This window comes from Symphalangus syndactylus, chromosome 2 (genome assembly GCF_028878055.3).
Source record: "Symphalangus syndactylus isolate Jambi chromosome 2, NHGRI_mSymSyn1-v2.1_pri, whole genome shotgun sequence".
Taxonomy (NCBI): domain Eukaryota; kingdom Metazoa; phylum Chordata; class Mammalia; order Primates; family Hylobatidae; genus Symphalangus; species Symphalangus syndactylus.
The window spans coordinates 78,883,470-78,898,862 of NC_072424.2; the positions used below are offsets into that span (position 1 = coordinate 78,883,470).

General features: G+C 36.9%; 1 protein-coding gene across 1 annotated transcript in view; it reads left to right on the forward strand.

Annotated features, from left to right (window-relative positions):
* Nucleotides 1–11,740, forward strand: part of LOC134733784 (uncharacterized) — a 140,508-nt gene extending 128,768 nt beyond the window's left edge. Inside the window, exon 6 of the mRNA XM_063624470.1 lies at nucleotides 11,699–11,740. Coding sequence (XP_063480540.1) covers nucleotides 11,699–11,722 — 24 coding nt within the window. The 3' untranslated portion in view covers nucleotides 11,723–11,740. The remainder of the gene's footprint in view (nucleotides 1–11,698) is intronic.
* Nucleotides 11,741–15,393: the final 3,653 nt, after the last annotated feature.

The following is a 15,393-nucleotide window of genomic DNA, read 5'->3' on the forward strand; positions in this document are numbered from 1 at the left end:
TATGTTTACATAGTTATTCTAATAGTATCTCAAATTTATTATGTCCAAACTTTAAGTGAATATCCATAATACTTTCAGCTGAGTACTTGACAAGGTAGAGAATTCCAGTTCTCTTTCTTCTTACATCAAACATACTTGTTCCCACTATTGTCTTCATTATTTTGTGAATGATACCATTATTTTGTGAATGATACATGGTATCATTAATAAATAAATCCAGCATACAATTTGTATTTTTTCCCCATTTTTTTGAACAAATATTTAACTGCATCTTCTGTTTTAAGAAGAAATGTTGGGATTCTATACTTAGGGGGTCACAGTTATGCTCTCCATAACTTTTCTGTTTAGTGGAGATACTGGCAGAGAAACAAGTACTAGAGTAACAAAGGTTAGCACAGTGTACTATGGGAGCACAGAAGAGGACACTTACCCAGCGTGGGAGAGTCACAGAAGATTCCCTAGAGATGACTAGTATCTCTAGTATCTCAAGTTACAAAACACAAGTAAAAATTATTTCCAGAGAAAGTGAGGGCAGTGAATGGTGGCAAGAAGAGCTTTTCAAGGAGTAGGAGAAATATGTGAAGATCTGAATACAGCCCCACCCCACCCTTTCTTTAACAGGGAAAGAAGTGGGGACATGAACAGGGTACTGCACACATCAAGATAGTCCTTGTGTACCCAGTTAAAGAGTATACATCTTGAGGGAAGAACATCAGTGAATGGTTGGCATGAGGCAGGCCTGTGTGACTGGTTCTGGCCAATGGGCTTTGAGGGTGAGTGACAGTGAAAAGTCATTGACTATGCTATTTTTCAGTCTTTCTTCAACTGCCATATCAAGTAAGGATGTGGGTTTCAGATGGTACAGCTGCAGGAAGGTACAGACCCCACTGTCCTGTGCTGCTCAGTCACTGTACAAACATCAATTACCCTGGAGGGTGTCTGACATGGAGCAGACAGCCTTACTGAGATTTTGGGATCACTTATTACCAGAGCAGAATACTGACTGTCTAATTGATATTCATTCATAGAAAGATATTTCCTTATGCCCAATCTAAAATTGCTAGCCTCTTTTCAGTCATCATCATATAATTCAAAGCAATTATCACCATATGAAACAATCTTTCATTTGTTTATTTTTATTGTCTGCATTTATCTTCTATAATATGAACTCTGCAAAGTAATGAACTGTCTCTCTTGTATTCCAGAGCTTAGAACAATGTGTGGCACATAGCATAAAAAAAAGACCATTTCAAACTGAGGATACTTTTGCAGAAAAAATGAGAAAAGGATGTAGTACATAACCATTTTGTGAACTGCTTACAGAAAGAGAAATTTAATTTTATTTCTTACACAGTATGCAAAATATGGAAGGAGAGAGTGAAAGGCTTTATATAGATTATTTTAGTCAGAAACAGAGGCCTGGGCACCAATTTGGGTGTGAAGATAAGAATAAGGGAGTTCAAGCCGGGCGCGGTGGCTCACGCTTGTAATCCCAGCACTTTGGGAGGCCGAGGCGGGCGGATCATGAGGTCAGGAGATCGAGACCACGGTGAAACCCCGTCTCTACTAAAAATACAAAAAAATTAGCTGGGCGTGGTGGCGGGCGCCTGTAGTCCCAGCTACTCGGAGAGGCTGAGGCAGGAGAATGGCGTGAACCCGGGAGGCGGAGCTTGCAGTGAGCCGAGATTGCGCCACTGCACTCCAGCCTGGGCAACAGAGCGAGACTCCGTCTCAAAAAAAAAAAAAAAAAAAAAAAAAAAAAAGAATAAGGGAGTTCAGAATTCAATTAACTTGAATCATTGCTGTTGTCATTACTGATTTTACACCTTGTGATAGCAATAACTTATGGTGGCACATTTCAGAACTTCCCCTGGTATTTTACGGTTTGTGTGTATGTCTTTCAGAGGCCCTTCTGTTATTTGTTTCACACAATACATTTTCATTCCTGATTTCTGTTACTGATAGGAATACTGCCCTATTGCTGTTATTGATTTCCCCAAATTAAGATATAAAGTTACCATGACAGACAACAGCATCTTATAGCTTGAGAATAGATGATGCTGAATAAAGAAACATCCTAGTTTCTGAATCATGGATGATGAATTTTGGAACAAAATATAAGGTTGCTAAGCAAAACAAATTAGTGGCATGCCAATGATCACTAAGAGTATGATGAATACTCATTGAAACAGTCTATAAGATTTAGCCTTTAAAGTTTAACAAACTTAGAGTTCTCTTGCTGGTTTTCTATCATTATATGAATAAAGTGGAGGTTATAACAGCCTCAAAATCATAAGGTTCTAATGGGAGATTAAATGGATAACTCATCTGAAGCACTTAGCATGATGATTGGCACTTAGTAAGCACTCTTGGAAAGTCTTCATTTTCCCCTTTTATCTTCTTCTTTTACTTTTACTTTTGCCCAAGTCCCCACAGCTGGTGAAACAGCCTACGTTCTTATCTAGTATATTTTGAATCCAGACTCCTGTGCTTTTTGTATTGTGCAATTCTGCAGATTTGGTAACTTGTGTTACCAATTACAAACAAATAAGTGGACACTTTAAAAAATCTTATGAGGTGGCTTCATAATATTTTCATTGAAATATTGTATTAATGTTTTATTTTGTTGTATTTTTTTCTTCTCAGCATACTGTGTCAGCTTCTTCTAACAAGAGCATATCTCTTTTCTTTGAGAACCACTTCTTTCCCACAACCCATTATATTCGATCTGGTGGGACTGCCGGTTTCAGCATCTTGGCCCAATAGTCACGATGTGATCACGTGAGCATAAGATCTGTCATAGGGCTATGTCCTCCTGGATGCAGTGGTGATTCCAACAGTTGGATGTGTGACTCAAGTTGAGGTATTGTGATAAAGAGTTTGACTGCATGTTTTAGGTTTGTCTGTAACCACTTTTAAGCCTCACTCCTCTGTCTTCCCTTCTGCTTCTGGGAAAGCTGATCATGAAAAAGCCAGTATTCTCTCCTTTGGTGATGGTGGATGATTCAAGCCACATAAGCCCCTGCCCACGCTTGGGAATCCTCACCCAGACCCCCACCTCCTAACCACAATACAAGCCTTAGGTCGATTGCCTTTTCTTTTCTAAACCCAGCTTGGAAAGTCTATCCTGCTTTCCTAGAAAACTTCATTATAGTGAAGTTTTATGCCTTTTAATGCCTTCGTGGCACATGTGTGGTGTCATCAGTTTTGACATCTGATTCAAACTTTGAGTAAGGATCCATCCTGCTTCTGAAAAATGGCAATAATGGATATTATGTGGATCTCTTTTTTCACTTGAATTGTGAGCTCTAATGATATGACCCTGAGCTGCCGGTCACCATATCCCTCACAACATGAACAGGTCTGAGAGAACAGAGTCAACATTCAGAGAGAAGCAGAGTCAGTGAGAGTGTCTTGATGTCACGTGCCTGTTCTAGGGGCCACTCCACACTTCCCAGTTACAGGTGCCAAAAATTTCCCCTTCATAGCTTAAGGTAGTTTTCGTGGTTCCAGTAACTTTCAACAAAAAGAATCCAGACTTACAAGGAGATTAATTAGGAAAAATATCTTAACAGGCTTTAGAAATACAGGTGAGAGCCCAAGACTCTGAGCATTGAAGAAAGTTTTAGAAAAGAAGATTGAGTTGCTTTCTATGAGGCAAGGAAAGGCTTTTTTTTTTTTTTTGCTTTTGTCGCATTGGAATATTAAGAAAGACAAGGGAAGTATGCAACATAGGGGAGATGCCAAGAGATATGTGTGAGCACAGAGAGTGGAAGGGCCCTTGGAGGAAAGGAATGTCTAGAAAGGATCTTAAAATTGTTAGGTGACTCCTTCTCATGATCCTGACCTTCAGTAAGGTGTTCTATTCTTAATAATGCAGATGTTGCTTCTGTGGAAATGCAAGAAGTGGCTGTTGAAATTACATTTGTTTTGCTAAGAAGCAAAACAGAGACTCCACCTCTAAGAATGCAGAGGAGGCCTCCATTAGTTCACTGGCAACCTGAGGAAGGCTTTCAGCTTGCACATGCTGCGGAATAGAGGTGGGACTTTGGCGACAATTTTACTTAGAGTTTAAAGGGCAGAGATTTCATGCTGACATCTGAATTATATACAGTTTGGAGTGAATAAGAACAAATCTGATTTGTAGACAACATTATTCGAATAAGTCACTATGAAAACTGTACTTTTTTCCTCAAACCTTATGGGTACCATTTAGTAATTTATTACTGTGCATTAGTAGTAATGTGGTGACTTATAAAAGTTCATTTTCTTTATATGCCTAATTTATGTCCATGTCATAACCTAAGTACTGGGGAAAATTCACTCATTATATGCTCAAAAATAGATTTTTAAAAAGCAACACAGGCAAAATCTATTAAAAACAGAATTTTTAAAAAGCCCATAATTTTAGTTTTGTTTTAATTCATTGATATTGATCTAAACTAAAGGTTCATTAATTTAGCGTTGCCATATTTTTGCTAAGTAGAATATTATAGTACTTGTATTAACTCAGTATATCCCAAGAATTTTTCAGAGTTTTTAAATAAGTGATCATAGTTATTTATGTGGGTTTATAAATTAATGCTTTTTTAAAATTTTGAGTAAAAAGTACTCAATAAACATATAGAACTAGAATTCTAGAGCTGGAAGGGGCCTTAAATTTATATGTTCATTCTTAAATTTAAATTGTTCATTCTGTTCTCTTAATTTATACGTGACTAATTGAGACCCAGAAAAACTGAGTGGCTTGCTCAAACCATACATGTCGAATTGAAACCAGAACTTCAGACACTTGGTTCTTGGTCAAGTCTTGTTTCCAACATGGCATTTTCCCTACCTATAAAATGAAGGAGATGGACTACATAATTTTTATGGTTCTTTTCTCCTCTAATATTATCCAATTAAAAATCTAATGATTTAGGTGGTTTCTATATTTTTATGTAAACTTCCAAGTAACTGGGAACAAAAACTACTTATCAGAACACATGGAGCTGAAATGTGTCTCATGCATAGTGGCTCTCAACATGTTTATCAGAACACGTGGAGCTGAAATGTGTCTCGTGCATAGTGGCTCTCAACATGTTTATCAGAACACGTGGAGCTGAAATGTGTCTCGTGCATAGTGGCTCTCAACATGTTTATGCAATCTAGGAAACATCATGCAGCTGTTAGTCATTCCATTGCTTATTATGAAATAGAACACTTTGTCTAGTTGCTCTCACCTGCCATTATCTTGGCAGTTTGTGTAAGGGAACGCACTTAAGAAATAAACACTTTCCACATGAGAAAGGAGGTGTAAAATCAGGCTCCATAATCAAACACCAAGGTTTTATTGCACTCTTGCTGTATATATAGTATGGTGCCAGAGATAGGACTGGGTAAAAAAAAGTGTAAGGCACCACACTAAACAGCATCTTACCCCAGGGGAGGAGATAGAGCTATTTTATATATATTTTTAAAACCCAGAAAAATTATATGCTATGTTATGTGCTTCTGACTCCACGTGAAATAAGAATTCCAGGAAGAAAAAATAATCTTCTTTATAGCTCCCTATTTCTTTATACTTAAGCTATATTTTTCACACTTTGGAAGTAAAGTTTGGATAGTGGGCATGAGCTTAGGGTTTTAAAAACCAAGGTGAGGAATTCTGACCTGATGAGAAAAATAAAAGAAGCCACTAATATACGTCTGTATAGGCAGGTGAGGTGATGGAAATGCAGTTTTAAGATTAATGTCAGGCAGTGGGTATGCAAGCTGAACTGCAGATAGGAAGTTTGAATGAAGGAAATAAAAGCAGTTTCAGCAATCCTAGATGATGTAATGTGGATGTGTTAAGATATGTAATGCTGATTGCTGAAACAACTTCAAAAGTCAGTGGCTTAACACAATAAAGTATTATTCCTCTCTCATGTTGCAGTCCCATATGGATTAGTGGGAGGTTTGGTGCAATAAAATCACTTAGGATCTTATGTAATTTACAGACTGCTATTTTGACTTTTTTTTTTTTTGAGATGGAGTCTCCCTGTTGCTCAGGCTGGAGTGCAGTGGCTTGATCTCCGCTCACTGCAGGTTCTGCCTCCCGGGTTCAAGTGATTCTCCTGCCTCAACCTCCCAAGCAGCTGGGACTCCATGCTGGGCTAATTTTTTATTATTTTTAATAGATATGGGCTTTCACCATGCTGGTCAGGCTGGCCTTGAACTCCTGACCTCAAGTAATCCACCTGCCTCAGCCTCCCAAAGTGCTGGGATTACAGGCATGACCCACCGTGGCCAGCCTGTCTTGACATTTTTAACTTAGTTTTCAAGTTCACATTAGATTATATACCACCATCAAACTGGAGGGAGGGAGATGAAGAGAAATAAGAGATACTATTTCTGCTGACATGGTTAATCTCATAGGATCACCTAGAGCAAGTCCTGGGAATTGTAGTTTACTAGTGTGACTAGGAAAGGGAAACTGGCTTGGTAAACATCTAGCCAGCCTCCTTTCCAAGGATCTCTAGGAAAATAAATTTTGACAAATGTAAAAAAATGTAAATAACACTAACATTTACTGAATGGAATATGAACTATGCAGTATAGCAATAGTTCCTAAACTTGCGTGATGATCCTGATTATTTGGGAAACTTATTAAAAACATTCATTTTGAGCTGTGTACCTGGATCTCTGGAGGAAAGGTCTTGAAATCTGTGCTTTTAATGTTTTTCAGGTGATTTTGATCACTGGCAAGTTTCAGAAGCACTGTTTTACACAAATACAACATTTTGTGTAGGTGCTTTTTAATTTTCCATTTTACACACGAGGTTTTTGAGGTTAATTAACTTGCTCAAGGTCACAGAAATAGGGGGTGGCAGAAACAGAACTTGAATTTGATCCTGTCAGACCCTAAAGATGAACACTTAAACTTTCTTTTATCACTCCATGAGAATTGCAACTAATTACTAAGGAACTTACGGACCTCCACATATTTTTTATATATCTAATATACTTTTTAGTATTTTTATAAATGCTGTGATATTGGATTTTTTAATTTTTTATTTCTGAATAAGAAGGTATATTCATAAACTTAAAAACATGAAATTTTAGGACTAGACATACTCTCCACTTCAGATCAAGAGAAGTTCAACACAGATGTAATATATGCTCTTGGTTGCTATGATGTCATGAATTTCAGAAACTAAAAATAAATTGAGTAAGTTTGGCGGTGCCTCAAAAGATAGTTTTGGCCATTTGTAGGAAAAATATCCCATCATCTTCAAGGATAGACTGGGTGAGGCATAGGTCAACTGAATGGCCCAAGTCAGTCAGTGATGCTGCTCTAAAAACCAGGATAAACACAGATAAACATCCTGAGGCAGGAATATCTCACCTTGGTAATGACAAGTAATTCCTGGGGTAGAAATGTCAGTGAATAATCTTTAGTGATAAAAATTCAAAGCAACAAACTAGCAGAAAAAGAAATCAAGAAAGTAGTTCTATTTATAATAGCTAACAACAACAAATATCTAGGAATAAATTTAATCAAGGAGATAAGAGATCTCTACAAAGAAAACTATGAAACATGATGAAAGATATTGAATAGGACACAAATGTAAAGACATCCTATGTTTATGAATTAAAATAATTAATATTGTTAAAATGACCATATTACTCAAAAGACTGATTCAATGCAGTCCCTATCAAAATGCCAATGATATTCTTAACATAAATAGGAAACAAAATTCTGAAATTTGTATGGAATCATGAAAGACCTCAAATAGCCAAAGAAATCTTGAACAAAAAGAGCTGAAGGCATCACACCACCAAACTTCAAAATATCTTACAAAGCTATAATAACCAAAACAGCATGGTATTGGCATAAAAACAGACACATAGACCAATGGAACAGAATAGAGAATGCAGAAATAAATCTAAAATTAGTTGGCTATACTGACAGCCAAATGAATGTTTTGAGAAAGGTACTGACAGCATTCACTGGGAAAGGGACAGTCTCTTCAATATATGGTGCTGGGAAAACTGGATATCCTTATGCAAAAAAATAAAACTAGATTTTTATCTCTCACCATATATAAAAATCACTCAAAATGAATTAAATACTTAAATATAAGACCTGAAATTATAAAACTACTGAAGAAAACATAGGGGAAATGCTTCAGGACATTGGTCTGGGAAAAGATTTCATGGAGAAGACTTCAAAAGCACAGACAACAAAAGCAAAAGTGATCTCAAGGTTTTTTTCATATGCTTGTTGGCTGCCTGTATGCCTTCTTTTGAGAAGTGTCTGTTCATATCTTTGACCCACCTTTTTAATGGAGTTGCTTTTCTCTTGTAAATTTGTTTAAGTTTCTTAGAGATGCTGGATATTGGACTTTTGTCAGGTGCATAGTTTGCAAATATTTTCTCCCACTCTGTAGGTTGTCTGTTTACTCTATTGATAGTTTCTTTTGCTGTGCAGAAGCTCTTAAGTTTAATTAAATCCCATTTGTCAATTTTTGCTTTTGTGGTAATTGGTTTTGGTGTCTTTACCATGAATTCTTTGCTCATTCCTATGTCCAGGATGGTATTGCCTAGGTTGGCTTCCAGGGTTTTTATAGTTTTGGATTTTATATTTAAGTCTTTAATCCATCTTTAGTTGATTTTTGTATATGGTGGAAGGAAGGGGCCCAGCTTCAATCTTCTGCATATGCTTATAACCCAGCACCATTTATTGTATAGGGAGTCCTTTCCTCATTGCTTGTTTTTGTTAACTTTGTCGAAGATCAGGTGGTTGTAGACATGTGGCCTTATTTCTGAACTCTCTATTCTGTTACATTGGTCTATGTGCCTGTTTTTGTATCATGCTGTTTTGGTTACTGTAGCTTTGTAGTATATAGTCTGAAGTTGGGTACTGTGATGCTCCCAGCTTTGTTCTTTTTGCTTAGGATTGCCTTGGCTATTCGGGTCCTTTTTTGTTCCATGTAAATTTTAAAATACTTTTTTTCTAGTTCTGTGAAGAATGTCATTGGTAATTTGATAGGAATAGCATTGAATCTGTAAATTTCTTCAGTCATTTTAATGATACTGATTATTTCTATTCATGAGCATAGGATGTTTTTCGTTTGTTTGTGTCTTCTATGGTTTCTTTGAGGAGTGTTTTGTAATTCTTACTGTAGAGATCTTTCACCTCCCTGGTTAGCTGTATTCCTAGGTATTTTATTCTTTTTGTGGCAATTGTGAGTGGGATTGCCTTTCTGATTTGGTCCTTGGTTTGACTGTTGATGATGTATAGGAATGCTAGTGATTTTTGTACACTGATTTTGTATCCTGCAACTTTGCTGAAGTTGTTTATCAGCTGGAGGAGCTTTTGGGCCAAGACTATGGTGTTTTCTAGATATAGAATCATGTCATCTGCAAACAGAGATAGTTTGACTTCCTCTCTTCCTATATGGATGCTCTTTATTTCTTTCTCTTGTCTGATTGCTCTGGCTAAGACTTCCAATACTACGTTGAATAGAAGTGGTGAGAGAGGGCATCCTCGTCTTGTGTCAGTTTTCAAGGAGTGTACTTCCAGTTTTTGCCCATTCACTATAATATTGGCTGTGGGTTTGTCATAGATGATTTTTATTAGTTTGAGGTATGTTCCTTAAGTACTTAGTTTATTGAGAATTTTTTAACATGATGGGTGTTGAATTTTATTGAAAGCCTTTTCTGCATCTATTGAGATAATCATGTGGTTTTTGTTTTTAGTTCTATTTATGTGATGAATGACATTTATTGATTTATGTATGTTGAACCAACCTTGCATCCTATGCCCCCACAGCTCATGGGCTGTGCCTTCTGGTGGAGATGGCAATGTGTGGACACTGCCAAGATTTACCACCTGTGCCTTCCAGAGGGGAGGTCACTGCAGCCTTCAGCATACCTGGGGCAGCTGAGCAATATGGCACCAGAATGCAGGGAGTAGAACCTTGAGGCAGCACCTGGAAACAAGTGCAAAGGTCCCATGCAAGGAATAGGGGACAGAACTCTATCAAAGAGGTGTCCAAAGCCCCTCTTTGATAGCATTCTGTCCCCTATGCCTTGGCTCAATATCACTGATCATTAGAAAAATGCAAATCAAAACCACAGTGAGGTACTATCTCACACAAGTCAGAATGACTATTATTAAAAAGTAAAAAAATAACAGATGCTGGTGAGGTTGTAGAGAAACAGGAACACTTATACACTGTTGATGGGAGTGTAAATTAGTTCAACTATTGTGGAAAGCCGTATGGCAATTCCTCAAAGAGTTAAAATGCTGAATCGTTCGATTCACCAGTCAACCCCATTACAGCTGCCTCCACCTAGATTTCAAAAAATGGAGCTGCCAGGGGCCTCGGGCACATGACCCAGGGAGACAGTTGCCAGAAGGGCTGAGCCCTTTCAGTAAGCACACACTAGGGAAATGCCCAGTGGAGCCATGGGACAGGTATGGCCCTAAAACCCTGGAACTGTAGAGACACCAGTGTGCAATGCCAACCTAAAAGACCTCCGGTACCTGACTCCAAGCCGTGAGAGCTGTTGTGTGGGCTGTTCTCAGAAAAGCAATTGGTCTGGGACAGCCTGAAACTCTGGGGCCTATTCCCCACCCCAGTATCAACACAGCAACCGCTTTGTGGGCAAATTACGTTGATGAACGGTGGCTTGCCTATTTGAAAAGATGTTTTTCCTTCAGAAATTGTTATGGGTTGAATTGTGTAGCCCAAAAGTCATATTTTGTAGTTCTAATCCCTGATAGCTCAGAATGTGACCTTATTCAGAAATAAGGTTTTTACAAATGTAATTCATTAAGTTGAGGTCATACTGGAGTAGGATAGACTTCTAATCCTATATGACTGGAGCCCTTATAAAATAAAAGAAACTTGGACAAGAACACACATGCAGGAAGAACAGCATGTGAAGATGGAGACAGAGATCTTGGTGTCATAGCAGAAGCCAAGGAATACCCAAGCTTGCTAGGAAACCACCAGAAGCTAGGAGGGAGACCTGGAACAGATTTCCTCTTACAGCCCTCAGAAGGAACCAACCCTGCTAGCACCTTGATCTGGTTTCTAGCGTCCAGAACTGAGACAATAAATTTTTGTTATTCTAAGGCAGCAAATTTTGATACCTTGTCACAGCAGTCCTAGCAAACTAATACAGGGATTATAAATGACAATAAGAAACATAAAAATAAATATTCCTCCCTTGGGGCATTTTGAGAGTTGCAGAATACAGTTGGCAGTCTAGTATAAATGAAAAATCAGACAGGTCTGTATTGAAATCTTACCTATACCATGGTCTGGGTGGGTTTCTTTGACTGAGTTATCCAGATTCTCAGAGCCTCAATATCTTTATCTAAATAATGGAGAAATAGTATTTAATATTTTGGTTGTTGTTAATGACTGAATAATATCTGTACTATTTCAATTATTGTTTTGAAAATGTAATTGCTACCATTCCACTATGGTTTGAATGTGTCCTCCAAAGTTCATGCATTGGAAACTTTTTTCTCAATGCAACAGTGTTGAGAAATGAGACCTTTAAGAGGTGATTAGGTCATGAGAGCTCTGCCCTCATGAATGGATTAATGTAGTTATTGTAGAAGCAAGTTTGTTGTTGAGAGAGTGGATTTGTTATAAAAACAAGTTCAGCTGTCTCTCTCTCAACATGTCATGCCTTTTATCATGTTATGATGCAGGAAGAAGACCCTCACCAGATGTGACCCCTTGATCTTGGAATTCCCAGCCTCCAGAACTGTGAGGCACTAAATTTCTTTTCTTAATAAATCACCCAGTCTCATGTATACTGTTAGAATAGCACAAAACAGACTAAGACATATTCACTGCTTAATATGCATTATTTCACAATAAATCAATAAAGATATTACTGTATTACCTCCATTTAGGGAAAAGTGATTAGACTTATGCATGGGTCATACTCTTTTTAACAATAAACCTGTCATCTAAGGCAAAAGTCATAAACACTATACCTCTCACTTCTTGGATTATCTGCCTAGTGAAGAACATATGTCTGTTGCATTTGCTTTATATCATATCATATCATATCATCTGTGTGTGTGTGTGTGTGTGTGTGTGTACACATACATATTTGCAATATTCTGACTTCTATACAGGAGCTTGAACCAGAAGTATGGCTCCTTTATTTTTCAAGTATTTCTAGCAAAATTATAAAGTAATGATTAATGATTAACATGGCATTAAATCATAAAATGACCAGAATTATACCTAATGTAAAAATAATAAAACAAATGAGAAAATAATCCATCAATTATTTTTTACAGAAAATACTTTCTCTCTCATGCAATACAAGAAGTTGTGGTATTTTTGGCATCCCCCTATGATTTAAACTTTGATTTATGTTTATTTGTCATTTCACCATAATACTTGAGTATAATATTTTGGAGCTTGTACTTTAAAATAATTGCTAGTCTAAAGAAAAATATTATAAAAAGTCAAACAACTTTTGTGCTTCACTTAAAGAGATAATTATATATAACTTTCATGAAACTATGGTATTAATGATTTATCTGTAGATTATAATCTCTTTTCAAGATTGTTGTATACTCATTATTTCTCTTCGTGGAACCCAGAACAGGGGCTTGTACAAATTACATGCATAATAAGGTTTGCTCACGATAGTGTAGGTCACTCATACAACTTATTTAACTTGCAAGTATCTTTAAAAATGATGTATTTCTTTCATTGTTCTTGTAATTCTTATTTTGAATATGTAAATGTACTCTTCAGAAAACTGGAAAAAAATCCCAGTAGTTTTATTCTTACATGGTGATTATATATTAATACTAAAACTCCAAATTTATCTATACTAAGTAAAACTTATCCATTGCACAGGAAATGAATATTTCGTACTTTTTGAGAAGTTCTGAGAACTCAGCAAGTGTTGAACTAAATGGTATGATGGAATATGGATGATTATCTCCAGCTGTGGAATATCTGTTCCAATCCCAGGATATCAGGACCCTTTAAAAAGAAGAAGAGATGCATGAGCTTAACTGTTGGTTCCTCATTATTATATGAAATTCTATAAGATGTGGATTGGAAGTTTACACGATTGCATTTGGAAGCAGTTTGGTGAAATTTATCTATGATACGTGTTAGTGGTTCAGTTGTTAGCCTCATCTATCCTGTTTACAAGAGTACATTTGGAAGCAGTTCATTTGGTGAAATTTATCTAGGATGTGTTTCGGTGGTTCAGTTCTTAGCCTCGTATATCCTGCTGTGTTATACAAAATGCACATTGGGAATTTAAAGTCTGTTTAACATTCTGCTTTTAGAGTATGTGAGCCATGTCACTTGAACTGTGAATGACCATTTGGTGGTCTTTTAATTCCTGAGGATACTTCATTCCCTTGAAATAAGAAACAATCTTTTTTTTTTTTTTTTTTTTTTTTTGAGACAGAGTCTCGCTCTGTGTCCCAGGCTGGAGTGCAGTGGCGCAATCTCGGCTCACTGCAAGCTCCGCCTCCCGGGTTCACGCCATTCTCCTGCCTCAGCCTCTCCGAGTAGCTGGGACTACAGGCGCCCGCCACCACGTCCGGCTAATTTTTTCTATTTTTAGTAGAGACGGGGTTTCACCATGGTCTCGATCTCCTGACCTCATGATCCGCCCGCCTCGGCCTCCCAAAGTGCTGGGATTACAAGCGTGAGCCACCGCGCCTGGCCAAGAAACAATCTTTAAGAAGATAATTTCTTTGAGAAATAGTAGTAAGTGCACATGGTTGTAGTTTTCTATCATTCTGCTTCCTAAATGATTACCCTTAAAACCGATCATAAATCCTACCTAAGTGAGGGCAATGAGAAATAGCTCAGGAAGCTGATCAGGAAGGTGACTTTGGGAGTATGTGAGTTAACTGAGTGGTGCCAACATAGCATTACCACAAAGCACTCATCAGGTATTATTATATGGACTATGAGACAATTTTTCCTTATTTTTCAAAAGTGACTAACACCTAAGAAGAAAAGAGTATGAAATAAATTCTTGTCTTGAGAAAGCTACTCTCTGATAGTCACATCTTCAAATAATTCTATAGTCATAGTTATATTTGGGAAATCAACATTTGATAATAAAAGTTCTATCAATGGCTGAATAAATGGAATGTTGTATAAGAGGAAAAGAAGCCCTGGGATCTTCAAATGCTTTATTTTAAAGTTTACTTGGTAGCACATTTATGTGCAGCATTTTATAATACTTTATGAAGCTGTATCCTCCAGTCATCTTGGTTTTAAGGACCTGAGGAAAATTTTACTAATTTCTCTAGACCTTGAGTAGCAATTGTAGAAAATTAATTTACTCACTACCTTTATGATAATATAGCATAAGATTCAGAACACTGGCTATGAAGTTAGGCTGCCTAGGTTTGAATCTTTATTATCTTATTATTAGCTATATGACCTTATTAGGCATTTGCAAGTCACATAATCTCTTCTGTCACCTTATCTGTAAAATAAAGATATAATCAGTGCCTATTTCATAAATTTTATCAAGATTAAATGAGGATAAAGCATATAAGTAAAATTCTCGGGATAGTGTTTGGCATACAATAAGTGTTCAAACACGTAGGACACTCCTTTCAAGCCAAGGAGCATGAAAATGATCAAGATGCAAAGAGAGTAAGGAAGGCACCCTTTGGGATTTGTATTTCCCTTTGCTTCTCTCTTGCTCATCAATAGTTGAGGGAGCTTCTCAGGAAACCACAGCAGATATTACCAGAGATGTCATATAGAGCTGAAAGTGTATTCAGAAAAACCAGAGTGCTGCTTTTGTGTGTCAGTAACCACAAATGCAACACTGCGATTGTCTGCATAAAAATAGGTAATGTCAGGTAGGCTTCTCAGTAGTTAAATGATACAATTGGAAGAACTGTTGAACATACTTTTCACAAAATGGAAAAAAACTTCTTACAAGATGTAGCGGAGCTAAAATTTAAATACCCAGCTCGAGTTATGTGCTTCTAAATATAGCTCAGTTTCTTGTTATCTGCATGGCTCATCTTCCAGTATGAAGATTAGCATGTGCTTATATCCATAAAATTGGCAGGTATTTAATTTACGGTAACTGGGTTTTTAAATTTAAATGTTAGATTTAATAGGCTAGATAAAATGTAACAATTATGTATGAAAAAATTAACTGAGTCTGTTGTAATTCATTCAAGTAATGCTCACAATACAGGATAAATGGGAAGTAAATCTTTTAGAATCTGCCATTTTACCTTTTTTAGTAGTTGCACAGTTCTTCCGCACAGTTTTATGGCATAGTCCTTATTTAACAGACATACATATTTAAGCACCTTATGTAGAATATATCATAGGAAATACTTGAAAATCTAAGTTTGATAGGTGTTGAGATCTATCC